Source organism: Aulonocara stuartgranti, assembly GCF_965226115.1.
Source record: "Aulonocara stuartgranti genome assembly, chromosome: 7".
Classification (NCBI taxonomy): domain Eukaryota; kingdom Metazoa; phylum Chordata; class Actinopteri; order Cichliformes; family Cichlidae; genus Aulonocara; species Aulonocara stuartgranti.
In genome coordinates this window covers 54,265,035-54,280,000 of record NC_138945.1, presented here as the reverse complement: position 1 = coordinate 54,280,000, position 14,966 = coordinate 54,265,035, and the positions used below count along the sequence as shown (strand labels likewise).

The following is a 14,966-nucleotide window of genomic DNA, read 5'->3' as shown; positions in this document are numbered from 1 at the left end:
CCCCCTACGCCCGGCCCGGATGGGGGCGCCATGGATTCCCAGTCGAGGCCGAAGCGTACTCGACGCCGGCCCGGACATTTGCTGGACTACAGTGTGGACAGTTAAGGTTGTGGGGACACTAAACCTTTTTGGGAGGGGGCTGTGTAATGACCTGGCTGGGGTTGTTAGCCAGGTGCATTCTGGGTATTGTGTTGTCTCTGTGTTTTCTATCGTTCTGCTAGTTCATATGTGTTTGATTTGCATGTTGTGTTAATGTTATGTTAATGTAAGCCACAGTGAAGTTGATGTGTGTTCTGTGGAGGGGGGTGAATTGGCATGGTTGGCTGACACCGCGACTCTATGTGGTGGGAGCGTGATACGGGTTCGCTGTGGTGAACCACTACTGCCTCCTGCTGGATTATTCGGGGATTACCAGTCTGCTGCTGAGACGCTCGGGGTCATGCGGTGTACGAGGCACGAGCGCTCTCCATTCATTGCGAAGTTTAGCGATAGCTGCTAGCGCCCCGCTAGCCATTTAGCTAGTGAGCAGTTTAGCCAGTCAGCTCCCCAAACCCACAGTCGTTACAATATATATATATATATATATATATATATATATATATATATACATACATACATATACATGCATACATACATATACATATATATATATATATATATATAAAAACACCCAGCACGCCCCTGCGGGCGGTTTATCCTTCAAGCTCGGGTCCTCTACCAGAGGCCTGGGAGCTTGATGGTCCTGCGCAGTATCTTAGCTGTTCCCAGGACTGCGCTCTTCTGGACAGAGATCTCCGATGTTGTTCCCGGGATCTGCTGGAGCCACTCGCCTAGCTTGGGAGTCACCGCACCTAGTGCTCCGATTACCACGGGGACCACCGTTACCTTCACCCTCCACATCCTCTCGAGCTCTTCTCTGAGCCCTTGGTATTTCTCCAGCTTCTCGTGTTCCTTCTTCCTGATATTGCTGTCATTCGGAACCGCTACATCGATCACTACGGCCGTCTTCTTCTGTTTGTCTACCACCACTATGTCCGGTTGGTTAGCCACCACCATTTTGTCCGTCTGTATCTGGAAGTCCCACAGGATCTTAGCTCGGTCATTCTCCACCACCCTTGGGGGCATCTCCCATTTTGACCTCGGGACTTCCAGGTTATACTCGGCACAGATGTTCCTGTACACTATGCCGGCCACTTGGTTATGGCGTTCCATGTATGCCTTGCCTGCTAGCATCTTGCACCCTGCTGTTATGTGCTGGATTGTCTCTGGGGCATCTTTACACAGCCTGCACCTGGGGTCTTGCCTGGTGTGATAGACCCCAGCCTCTATGGATCTTGTGCTCAGAGCTTGTTCTTGTGCTGCCATGATTAGTGCCTCTGTGCTGTCTTTCAGTCCAGCTTTGTCCAGCCACTGGTAGGATTTCTGGATATCAGCCACCTCCTCTATCTGCCGGTGGTACATACCGTTTGTCTTTATGTCAGTGGCTTCTATCTCCTCCTTTGGCCAGCCTATTACCCCAGCAGGGTACCTGATCACGGGCAGGGCGTACGTGTTGATGGCCCGGATCTTGTTCTTACCATTCAGCTGACTCCTCAGGACTTGCCTGACCCTCTGCAGGTACTTGGTGGTTGCAGCTTTTCTAGCGGCCTCTTCATGGTTCCCATTTGCCTGCGGGATCCCCAAGTACTTGTAACTGTCCTCTATGTCTGCAATGTTGCCTTCTGGTAGTTCAATCCCCTCAGTTCTGACTACCTTCCGTCTCTTTGTTACCATCCGACTACACTTCTCCAGTCCGAACGACATTCCAATGTCATTGCTGTATAGCCTGGTAGTGTGGATCAGTGAATCGATGTCTCGTTCACTCTTGGCATACAGCTTGATGTCATCCATGTACAGGAGGTGGCTGACAACTGCTCCGTTCCGTAGTCGGTATCCGTAGCCAGTCTTGTTAATGATCTCACTGAGGGGGTTCAGGCCTATGCAGAACAGCAGTGGGGACAGAGCATCTCCTTGGTAGATCCCGCACTTGATGGTGACTTGTGCTATGGGCTTGGAGTTGGCCTCTAGTGTTGTACGCCACATCCCCATTGAGTTCCTGATGAAGGCTCTTAGGGTCCCATTGATCTTGTACAATTCTAGGCATTCCAGTTGGATAGCGTAGTGGTTAGACTACACGCCTTTGGAACAGAGGATCGCAAGTTCGATTCCTGCCTGGGGCGTCTGTATCCAGTAAGGGTCCTAAGGCTAGACCCCCTATGCTAAGCAAGCCTACCGCAGACATGAGCGAGACAGATAAATATGAAGGCATGCCGGCTCGGACGTCGCCCGGATCAACAAGGTCCGCGTCAGGTGTTGAGGAACCAGGGCACCCTGACGAAAAGTGGGCTACTGGAACAAGAAGGCATCGGTGGGCAAGAGACGAAAACAGGGCGTTGTTGGAATGCTACTACGCAAGGGGCTACATGAATAGGATGAGGGACCTATGGATTCTTCGATACCCAACATCCACAATGACGGCAAAACAACTAGTAGCTCAGTGTTCCAACATTCGAAAGAAGGGACTGCTCTCACAGCTAGAGATTGACGAGGTACAACACAAATGCTACGGCAAGGAGGAGTCAGGACGCCAGGTCAGGGGGGAGATATCATCACCCCCACCGAGATTGGGTACATAGCCCCAAGTGCGATAGGAGAAGGATCGTTGAGTGCGAGAGGAACTGACCTGAAAAATAGGATCATGGCCAAGCTTGAAACCTGGATCCCCCGTAGCCGGTTACCAAGATTACGTGAAGTACCCTCAGAAGGTCTGCTAGATGATGTTAATGCAGCACTACGGGCAATACCTACAACCACGATTACCGACACTAACAAGCTGATCTACATATATACATGCGCTCATCTCTTTTCACTCTCTGTGTTTATACACCACTCTGTATTTAATCATTAGTATTCTTAATCTCTGGCTCCCTCCCCTCACCCACAGCCTGTTGTGGCAGATGGCTGACCCTCCTTAAACCTAATTCTGCTGAGGTTTCTTCCGAGGGAGATTTTCCTTCCCACTTTTGCCAAGTGCTTGCTCATAGTGGGCTGTCTGATTGTTGGTGTTTTCTCTGTACTGTTGTAGAGACAACTTGTGTTTACTGTTACTGTGATTTGTGTCATATAAATAAAATGTAGTTGAATATTAAATACGAACTTTCACTTTGCTAGAAAGTCCAACAAGGACATCCAACAGGAGAAAGGCTGTTCCAACATTTACGAGCTACAACCTCAAGAGACCCTGATCAGAAAATCAGAGAGGTCGGTGGCAGATATAAGGTCTCAGTAGCTCTAATATATATGCAGCTGGCTGTCCATATAAGTTTATATGTAATTAATACCATTTTAAGATGATTTGTTAATTTGACTGGAAGCCAATAAAGAGAAGGAAGAATAGGGGTGATGTGCTTGTTAGTAATCTATCTGCTGCTTTCTCGACCAATTACAGATGGGCTTATGGGCTCACGGGTTGTGGAGGCAGGAGCTCTGTACACAATTATATTTTTCAACCAGTTTCCAAGTGGTTGGTTTTGCATTTACTTCTGATAGAATTGGACCCACAGGCTGGTTCTTGATCTGTTCATGTGCCAGCCTACTGAAACAACCCTGTTATTGGCCCTGGAAACAGAAGTGAGTGTTTACATGATAGTGGTGCACTGAGTACAGGAAGAATTCACTGGAGATATCTGATCAGAATAAAAACACACACTTTGCGTTTCACGCTTTGTCATGAGGTTCTCCCAAAATGATTTAATTCGGCCCTAATGCAAAAACTATTAATAAAGGAAAGACGGCTTCACTAGTTTGACGCGTTGTTTTATCTTATTGATTTATTTCAACGGTAAAGGTCACATCACCTTTGTAAGAATCAGCAATGGATTCTGCTTTGGGGTGGGATTTCCTTGAGAAGTGGGTGGGAAGATACACATAGCTGGAAGCGATAAAGCACTTTACGATCTTTGCGCACGGGGCGGGTTTTCCATTCATCCAAGTTGGGGGTGTGCGCCACTCACTCGCAGACAATCGAAGATATTTTAGTTTGTGTGCTCTGCGAGTGACCGCAGGGAGGTGAAGCACAGCAGTATTTACCCCTCCTCCAGCTCCCATTACTCCAGCCTTCACACAGCGAGGGGCTTTAAACCACATTTGATCGACAGGAGGGGTTTTTGTTTTGTGTTTCTCTACTTTAAAAAAAAAGGAGAAAGTGGTCATGAGATGCGATTAACTTCTGGCGAAGGAAAAAAGCAAGAACTTCACGAGACCTGTTGGCGATGATGAATTATTCAAAGGCGCAAATGGTGAGTAAGCCTATCGACGACTCTTTCGTAGCTCACCCACTCGTGTTCGTTACAGTAACAAAGCAAAATGGGACAAAAGTGGACGTTACTATGATAATTTATGCTTTTTAAAGCTCCCCCTGTCATTCCCCGCAAGGGCAACAAGTTTGAAGCTTTATGTGAAGTTAAATTTCATCCATGTGTCCAATAAAAACGACGAAACCCGTTGTGAAATAACCTACTCCGAGGACCCTTAAGCAAATTGCGACTATTGAACTTATAAATGAGAGAGATATTTGGCCCCATGTAAAAATGTGTTTTAATAGAAATTTACGCTTTTTGTGTTTGTTTATTAAACTGTTTATTCAACTTTATCGCCCTTTAATGAGCTCTCTGATGTCCACTCTTCCCGATTACCAAAGGTAGTCTACCTTAACTTGAAGAAGAAAAAAAAAAACATGATTAATATCTGGTATTTAATTATGTTTAATTTGCCTCTGCAAGCATTTTTGACCATGTTTATTGTTCTGGAGTAGGCCACCTAAGTGCTGCTGGGTATTAAAACATGTTAATCACATCATACACAGTTTTTTATCTTGTTTTTTTTTTTTTTTTTAAGATATTAAAATTTCTCATTAAAGTTCTGCCATTAGTGATTTGTGTTTTTCTCCTCAGTCCAACCTATCAGAGGTTGGAAGTTCAGCTGGGTGTTCACAGTCCTGTCCAGCCGGCGTGAAGCTGGAGGTGGTGATGGAGCATCTGCAGAAACAACAAGAAGCAAAGCTGGAGATGAGCCTGCAGGAGAAGCAGCTTCTTCACGCTCAGCTCCTGTTTGCTCAACAAGCTGCCGCAGCAAGAGCCTCGTTTTCTAAACCAGACTCTACATTGTTTGAAAGAGTAGATGGACAGAGCAATCCAGGACTCCAGCAGGCCTTGAATAATCATCTGAGCGGAGTGGATCCAGAGGCAGAGGAGGATGGAAACTCAGAAGATGAGGAACAGGAGATGTTGACTTCTCAGGAGAACAACGAGGAGGAAGACATGGGCGAGGAAGAGGAGGAGGAGAAGGAGGAGGAGGAGAACAATTCTCATCAACAGGCAAAGAAGCCCCGACTCCAGCATGTATCGCATTTTCCCTTCCAGCCTTATTCTACATCTCCATCAGTGGCTGGGAAGCAAACGTCTGAATCTCCACCTTCAGGAAAAAAACAAGAGCACATGGAAAAGAATCTGACGTCACCGGCGGGTCATCATGCCTTCGCGTCAGCGAATGGCTTTGCTGACTGGGGCTTTGATGAGTCAGTGAAACGGGTAAGAGAGAAAATGCACATCTGTAATTGTTATTTTGTGTGTATACGTATGTTCTGCCTTAATTGTTGACCTTCCTCACTGCTGCCTGGTTTCCCTCCTGATGTACGGGAAGGAAGGTGTGCTTTTTTTGGCCAGATGCACATCTTAATTACTTTCCAGGCCAGAGATTTGGACTTGAAATGAGAGCAGATCAGTCAGATTTTCTTTAAATGTAGCCATGGATTGAATTTAAATTGCAACTGTATGAGTTCAGTGTCCAGCTGTTGTCTTTTCCCCTTCTTTTGGGGAGCAAGCTGATTGGTTCGTCTCTACATGAAAAAGGGCTGCCACGTCAATATAATGCACTGATTAATGAGGGCTGTAGGTGCAGGGACAGCTGGGTTGTGGCTCACCATGCAAACTGCTAACCGTAAAATTTACTTGCAGTTGTTTCACAGGAGAAGAATGGTCCTTTTGATACCATTACCCAGAGTTTTACACATTATTCAGAGTTTTTTTTTTTCTTCCTCTTTGTCTGATTTTTGGTTTAAGTCAAATGTGGAAGTACAAACATCCAGGCCCAGATGTTACTGTAGTCTTGCAGATGGCTTTGCATAACTGAGGCGTCGCTGGGCAACACTAAATGGCAGCTTAATTTCACTGAAAATAATCAATACATTATACGGCCACTGCAGTGGCTTGCTGGCCTTTTCACAGGCCAGCAAGCCAAGCCTGCAGCAATAAAGAACATTTTGTTTTAGTTTAAGCGCAGTAATGAGAGTTGTGAGAGACTGTGGTGGAAAGGCTTAAGTGTGTGTCTGTTAAATGGTTTGCTTTCTGTTTTTGTTTTTGCTGAAAAGTCAGAAACATCTCACAGCCCTAAAATTAGAACGAATTTGTGCAAGGCCTTTGCTGTGACTCAGATCTGTGAGGATCTTTGTAAGTTGTCAAATTAACTGCAGAAAGTATTCTTTGTCATATTTAATTATATTGGGATTTACTTGATGAAAAGTCTTTTAGTCTGGTTTTCATTTTTGTTGGCAGTATTATTGATTCTTAGCAGGGTTGTAAATATGAGTAACCACACTGAGCTAGAATTCTTCTTTTCTTTGTGTAAGAAATAGGTGTTTTTTGTGGGTTTTTTGTTTTGTTTTGGGGGTTTTTGCAGCTGAAACTCAAAGTGGAGCTCATGTTGACTGGTTGCCTATTAAGCTTTCTTATCCAACAACCATGTTAACAAGTCCACAAGCTTGAAGTGGCTCTTTTGCAAGTTAATCGGTGGCTGGTTGAAATAGCTGCTCTTTTCACCTTACGATTGTGCCGTGCTCTACGGCGTCTTTATCTTCTTTTTCTTTAGTTCAATTCATTACCGAAATATCTTTGAAAATCTTGACATGCGTTTCAAGCCTCATCACGCCGGACAGCCATTGTTCACTCCTTATGTGCAGTCTCACTGTAAGCCTTTAAATGTAGCTCGGGTGGGGATAAAGAGCCCCTGTTCATTCAAGCTTGCAGCACAGCGAGGAGCCAGATAAATGATCTTGACTTCCTGGGGGGATTAAAGGGCCAATAATTTGATTCGGCTAAAAACAAATGTGGGACCCCCTGTCGCTGCATTGAGATTTGGAGAGGGGTGAGTTTTCACTTTTGCCCTGTTGGAGAAACTGAATGATTTTAATGAAGCTCATTATAGGGGGCAGTCGGTTAGTATTAACATTTCACTATTTTAATGTCAGCCTTGATTTTGGTCACGACTGGTTGACAAGACAGACTTTTACTTTGAAGTAATGTGCATTTAAATTTCATTGAATTTAAATATGTTGGAAAAAAATCACATAAATAAAACTTGCCTCTTTAACAAAACAAAAGAAACCCTTTTTTCCTGACCTACATACTGAATACTATCAGGACTGCCAGGCTGGGATGTGTGAAAGCTCTGTGAGCAATTAACTGAAAGCTCTTTGTTAACAGATCCACAGTAGGTCTCACTTGCTCATCAATAAGGAAGGGGGGAGGGTTTTATTTCGATTTGATGCTGAAAAGATCTTCAATAGTGTTTCTGCTGAAGGCGTAAAAGTCCTTGATTAGAAATTCTAAGGCCAATCTGTTGGATGTGTCAACAGCTTGGTAACCTCTGGGACGAGTTTGACCAGTTTACCCGCAAGAAACTGGAAATGGTTACCAGAGCACAAGCTGGCTTTTATAAGAGTTTGTTACAGTGATTTCCTACCAAGATGAGGGTCATCAGAGTGGAAATTCGAGGTGCATGCTTTGTGAAAGCGCTGCTAATACTTAGAATAGCTCAATATTTAAAATGTATATTGTTGTATGTAATAGATTTACAGTCAAGGAGGTTGGTATAATATTTAAAGGATGGAAATGATTAAAAGTAATGGATAGTTGGTTGAAAGAGCTGGCTGCAATGTTTCGATGACTAGTTAATGGATAAAAGTTGGAAAAGCTGATGCCTCGTGTGCATATAAAAGCTGGTAAGCTCAATAGAAGTAATGGGTTTGTGGTTAAATCAAAGTTTCAATAGAATACAAACAACTGAAGCTATTAAACTGTGTACAAGACTAATGTGACAGTGTTTAGTCTTACACAGTTATTAGTAGTGAAATGAAAGTCCAGTTTTAAGTTGGTTGTAATAAACGTTAGTGATGCTGTGGAGCTGACGTCAAAGAGAACCACTGGGGTTCACTTTCAGCCTGCTGTTGATATGCGTTGGTATCTGCAGTTTGCCTTTCTGTTTTTACTGTAAACACAAGGACGGTTACAGCTGGAGCGAAAGCCAAATGATAATCGCTTCTCAACTGGCTAATCAGAGAAACAAAGGCTTATATGTTATGGCTTTTAGACTCCGGGCTGACATTATTACCATACCAAACATTCAGTGAATAGGTATGTGTTTATGAAGGCAAAATGATACAGTTAAACACAAAATATCAAGTAAAAGGCTAAATGCGAAAAAGACAAAACAAGCCTGTTATTTTGATTAAAACATAAGAATGGAAGGTTTTTGATGCGGTTAAATACAAAAACATGTTATGAGGTTTTGTTGTCTAAACGACTCCTCCTTGTTTTAATATAAAACATGTTAATATAAAACACAAGCGCGAACCAAAAGGCACACACCCGCAAGAACTGACAGAAGGCAAGGCTGCGATGGCTTTTCATAAGCTGCATATAGAAATGAATTTGTAATTTCTTCAGGGAGGAAAAACATAATTAATGTCACATTAAAGGGTTTTACTTACTTGCACTACAATGCTACACTCAGTGCATATTAGTGGGATAACCAGCTCAGCAGGCCTTTCCACTCAGCTGCACTCAGGCTGCCCTCCACTCACATTTGCAACCTTTGCTACGTTGATGAGGTGGTGGAAGAATAACATGTCACATTAATCTTCCAGTACAGCACGGCTCATTTAATTGATCTCCATTGTATTTGTCATGGCCCAGTCAGATATTTACAGTAATCATGTGTTTACCAAAGGACAGTCTGATGGTGTACTTGGGAGTACTCCAAGTATCTCACTTAGAAAAACGGCAACACCAGTGTTTGAATAATGACCTGTTTTTATTATTATGTCACTATAGAATTTGGTACTCTTTAAGCAGAATAACGACTTTTATCCTGCAGCAGCTAGTTGGAAATGATTTTCTTAATGTGTCTTTCTGTTATTGTGTGAACAGAGAGGAAGTGCCATGTGGGCAGAGGAGACTGACGGCATTAAAATAAGAGGAGAACCATCTCGGGACTTTGCCAAGGTTCGTATATGTGGTAGAAGTAAACATGTCAAATAACTGAAGAAACTACAGACTAACAGTTTATTGCCCTGTTTTTGTGTGTGTGTGTGTGTGTGTGTGTGTGTGTGTGTGTGTGTGTGTGTGTGTGTGTGTGTGTGTGTGTGTGTGTGTGTGTGTGTGTGTGTGTGTGTGTGTGTGTGTGTGTGTGTGTGTGTGTGTGTGTGTGTGTGTGTGTGTGATCCTCTAGCTTTATGAACTGGATAATGACCCACAACGGAAGGAGTTTCTCGACGAACTCTTTGTCTTTATGCAGAAACGAGGTGAGGTTCAAAACCTTTCATTTTTTACATTGTCGATATTTGGACAAGGCAGTTTTGGGTGCAAAGTTGTGTCACCTAGTATCAGCTAACTAAGGTAAGTACCATTAATATAGAGATTAACTCTTACAATTAAACTCACCAAAAACAGGAGCACATCATACATGGGGAAGCTAACTGTGGAAACCCAGACTGAGGTTGTAATCCTCCCTATTTCTGCTTTTTACCACAAGAGTCTAGATGGGTTGAGTCTCTTTTTCAGCACTTCTGCATCTTCATCCCTGGATTTAGCCACTTGGTTAAAGACTTTCATACAGATTGGGATTTGTTTCCACAAATCCCAAGATTAGGATTTGTTGTTTGTTGTTTGTGGAAACAAATCCAATTAAGAAGAAGTGCAACATGTTCACTAATCTTCACTTATGTGGAGCAAGGTCATTGCCATGCAAAATGTGCATGTGTGTCTGTGTTCATCTTAAGCACAAAGTAATCTGATTTCTACAACTGCTTTTTAGCTGGCTTCATTAATTGGCTTTTCTCCTAATCGGGACCGGAAGGGTCAGTTTGGCCTGCTGGCGCTGTTGACTCTAACATAGCCCCTCTCCTTGCACTTAGATCAATGCATCAACAAAGCTGTTGTTGTGGATTATCCCCACCCCCACCGCCTCACATCTGAAACTAGCTTCATTTGACAACTCTGTCCGCGCAGATTAAACATGCTAAGCCACATTATCTAACTCTGACCTAAGGCCCTCAGGTGTGCCGCTCAGAAGATGCTCGCGTCCTCTGCTTCTGCCTCACGTTGTTCACAAGACCCGTTCTTGTTTAGCGACATTTCAATGCATTCTGTTATTTATCCAGGAACTCCTGTGAATCGCATCCCCATCATGGCAAAACAGGTGCTGGACTTGTACAAGCTTTACAAGCTTGTGACAGAGAAAGGAGGCCTGGTGGAGGTTATTAACAAGAAGATATGGAGGGAGATCACCAAAGGCCTCAGTCTCCCCACATCAATCACCAGTGCGGCCTTCACCTTACGCACCCAGTAGGTTTCTCTCAGGTGTTATGGCAGATTTTTTTGATCAACAATCGGCTTGCTAAATGATTGTATTGGTTAGACTATAAATTACTCCAAAAATGCTGAATATATTTTCAAGAGCTAGCACATATTTGTGACTCTGTTATTTTAAAAATGATGAAATGTAATCATTCTCTGAACACCATAATGCTGCAAGAACATAACTATAATTTGCGTAAATGAAACCTTTGCTCACTTTGTTTCTGACTAGCCGATCAGATATGTATTTTTATGGTTTGCAAAGTCTGTAATTTTAAAAGATAACAGTCTGCAGAGTCTTATGCTTGTGGCTTTGTAGGTCTTCACAGGAGGCTTTTGCAGGCAGTCAGCTAGAAAGAAAAGTAGTGGGGGGGGGAGGCTGAAAATTGCATTCATGGCAATAAATCATGTAGCTGTTGAAGCATTTCACAGAAAAACAGGAGCTTTGTTGTTAAGGTGGTATTTAAGCAAACAGAGGGATTTATCCCGTGGATATCTCCACAGAATATAATACCAGTTCACCCAGCATTCATTAAGATGTGGACTGGGTGGCTAACCAACATTACTACCACAGGAACAACCACACTTTTGCTAGAATCTCCATGTTTTAGCTCATTTGCTGGCAAAAATGTGGACTTCCACTAACTGCTCCCTAAAGAACCATACAATTAATAGATCTTAGCATTTTGTAGATAAAGACTTGAAAAGGGAACCATCTGCTTTATCCTTCATATTTGCAAATAATTAAAAATGTTTTTGTGGAAAATGGATGGAAAACCCGTGAAACTTTCCACCTGCAGGTATATGAAGTATCTGTATCCTTTTGAGTGCGAGAAGAAAGGCCTGAGCTCTCCGGGTGAGCTACAGGCGGCCATCGATAGCAACCGCAGAGAAGGCCGGCGTCCCAGCTACACCAGTAGTCTGTACCGCTACTCCCCCTCCCCAGGCTCTGCTCCACATGCACTACTGTCTTCACCCAATATGCAGAGTGCTCCGACCACGCACAATGGCCGCAATATCTCCGCTAGTCCGCATTTAAAGAGAAGCATAGGTACGGCGCATTTTCTTTTCTAAAATGATCATATTTTACAACAGATACAATCTAAGCCTCTTTATAGTGTTTAGGATAGGCAAGCCCTGCAATGCAAATTTAGCACACTGATAATCATTTTGTTTTCCAGTAATCATGAATCGTGAATAATAAATATATAATTTTTCAAACTTCTTATGAACATAATAATTTCTTCATCTTTTTCTTTGTTTCCAATCAGATGAGTCCCCCACCCCTGTTGTAACCCAGCTGCCCATGGCTCTGGCACTGGGGCAGCAACAGCAGCAGCTGGCACAAGCTGCCACATTTGAGCATCTTAGAGAGAGGTTGGAGCAAGGAGCAGGTGGAGCTGTAGCTGACAGCCCAGAGAAGAAAATGATGCGCCTCGCTGAGGAGCAGCAGCGCCTCATGCAGCAGGCACTCCAACAAAACCTCCTGGCTATGGCCTCTCACTTTACCCCCATGAACCTCAAACTTGGCAACGGTGAGTTTGCTTCTCCTTTGACCTCTGTCATGGCTGAACATCATAGCATGCTTATTCTGGAACCGACCCTTCACTGGAATTTTTGTTTTTCCTCTGTCAGAAAGCAAACACGATCTGTCGCTGAATCTCTCCACTAATGGAGCGGCCAGTATCAGCGTGTCTGTGGAGGTCAACGGCACTGTTTACTCAGGTGAGTTATGAAACCTGTAAAGGAAGCGTGTCTTCTTTGGTGCGTGACACTAATGTAGAGGAACAAGCGCACATGGTGATGAACTAAGTTAATTGATATCTACAGTGAAAGAAATAAGCAGTATGTGTACTGCACTTGTAGTACCAGTTCCACTGACCAATAACATTTCATGTCTTTGGTTGTATGAGGGTAAATGGCCTTTGTCAAGAGCAAAAGAGGGATTGTGTTTGCTGAACTGCAACACAAACGGCTATTGTTTGACTACAATTTAGCGTTTTATTTTTCTTTTAAAAATGGATCTACTTTAATAAATGAGTCACATGCAGAAGAGGAAGTCTTGATCCTAGATATCAACGAACAGATTCAGATACCAACGGTAGACATTTACCAGTTAAGGCATTTTATTAAAATCATGTCAGAATTCCTAAAAACTAACTGTGTACTAGTTAACAACCCTGACTTCTATAGTCATGATATCAACATATTCCACGTCGGAAGAAATTACAAAAGCAGACAAGGCAGAGACCAATTCTTTGTGAATAAAACACCTAGTTGATACAAAAACGACAGTCTTTTCATGCAGTTCAGGCTGTTTAATACTCAAAGAAAAGGCAAGGAATCCACATGCCACATCTCAGACTCTACAGGCCTCAGTTACATCATCACAGGACAATTAGAAGTCTCAACAAATATGAAGCCGTTTGTCTGTGAGCTAAAGCTTGGCTGAAAGTAGGTCATGTAACAGGACAATGACCTCAAGCACAGCAGCAAACGGCAAACGGCGTGGCGGAAAAACAAAAGAATCAAGGTGTCGCAATGGTCCAGTCAAAGTCCAGACCTCCACCCACTGTGGCGGGACCTTAAGAGAGCTGTGCATAAATGAATGCCTGCAATAAATAACGATGTGAGACACTTGAACTTATTACTGCTAGAGCTTGTTCTACAAGCTACCGAATCACGAGGTGGACTCTGTTTTTTAGACTCCTGTAAAAACTTTCTTTTTCAATTGCCCTTTGCACCGTGAGTTCTTTGTAACTGACAGTCATTTATGCCGTTGTCTTCTTTAGGAAAACTGTTTGCCCAGAAGTCGGCTGCTTCTGTGTCGTCACAGAACGTAACTCCAGCAGGAACAAGTGGTTTCAGCGCTTTTTCCTCCGCACAAAGTTCCACCTCCTCATCTCCCACCTCCTCAAAGGGACCAAGTTAAAATCACTGGCTTTTTAATCTGTCCGGAGCATAATGATTACACAGTGCACCACACCATTTACTTCTCTTGTCAGACAAGAACTGGATGAACTCCACGGATTCTCTGCCACAACACAGGAAACCTTCTATTACTTTAATAGTGTAATGTCAACATTTTTGACCTCTATCCTCAAGCTTATTTTAATATAGTTTCAGTTTACCTTAGTGCCTGTTAGAAGAAGAATTTTCAAACATGGTAGCTTTCTGGCATAAAGGGCTACAGGTTTGTCCAGAAGTATCGTTAATGCAAAATAATTGCTACGGCTCTTTGAACGTCAGCTACGTTTGTAGGTGTAAAAGCCGTTCCGTAGCTGCCTTTTCCATCAGTACAACAATGTGGTTGCCAAAGAGCAGCTAGTGAAGACCAAAAAGCCTTAGTTCAGTGTCATAGCTACTTGAAGCCATTTTGTATTCCTCTTGGTAAGCTTTCAGTTTACCTTGAGCAAAAGTTTTTACTTTGTGTAACTGCTTTCATGGAAAATGTAGAACATCAGTTTCCACAGAAATATCGCAACTCCTAAAGAATCAAAGTGAATTTCAGGGGAGATGTTTATTCATTTTTGCTTTATTGTTATTTATTCATTTGGCGAGGCCTCAAAATGACAGAACATTTATTTCAAGTAACTCGGAGGCGATGTTTCTGCTGGGTGTTGTATGCAGAAAGTGACACATTTACCTCAGTTGACTTCCCATGGTGGCAAGTTTCTCAGGCTACTTTCTTCTGGACTCAGGAATATCCTCTGGACTCACTGTTATCTTATATGTATGTCTTGTCATATTGCTGTTTTATATTAGTGTAAATGCAGAGAATGTATCATTAATGACCTCAACGTGAACACTGAAACGGTGCTACCTCAGTCCTCAGAGAAATATGCAGTGCTTAATGCCGCATGTGTTCATTTGTTGAAATAAACTGTAAATGGACAATCACGTACACACATGATCACAAACAAATGCCACTGGGATTTTTTTTTTTTTTAAAAAAAGGTTGGCTTTCAGCTCTGTTGGATTAACATGTTTCCTGTAAATGTAGGGATGAGGAATAAAATGAATCTTGTGTGCTGTAAAAATACCGTTTTCTTTCTTTGCACTTCGAATATGTCTTCAGACTTTTGACACAGAGGCTAGTCTCTGATTGCAGATAGCATGTAGTTTTGTAATTGTTTGAAAATAAATGTTGATCACAATGCATTTCAAGTTTTAAAAGAAAAAACTGACTTTTCACTGAGTTTCAGCTCATCTTGTAGCTTACAGACCCCACTTATT

General features: G+C 42.9%; 1 protein-coding gene across 1 annotated transcript; it reads left to right on the top strand.

The window, feature by feature from the left end:
- Window positions 1-3,983: 3,983 nt before the first annotated feature.
- On the top strand, window positions 3,984-14,860 carry LOC309710829 (AT-rich interactive domain-containing protein 3B-like). Its single transcript, XM_082540636.1, has 9 exons — window positions 3,984-4,337; window positions 4,992-5,627; window positions 9,303-9,377; window positions 9,604-9,676; window positions 10,535-10,718; window positions 11,531-11,781; window positions 12,002-12,265; window positions 12,366-12,455; window positions 13,523-14,860. Exons 1-9 carry the CDS (start codon window positions 4,311-4,313, stop codon window positions 13,660-13,662), a joined length of 1,740 nt encoding a protein of 579 aa, XP_082396762.1. The 5' UTR covers window positions 3,984-4,310; the 3' UTR covers window positions 13,663-14,860.
- Window positions 14,861-14,966: the final 106 nt, after the last annotated feature.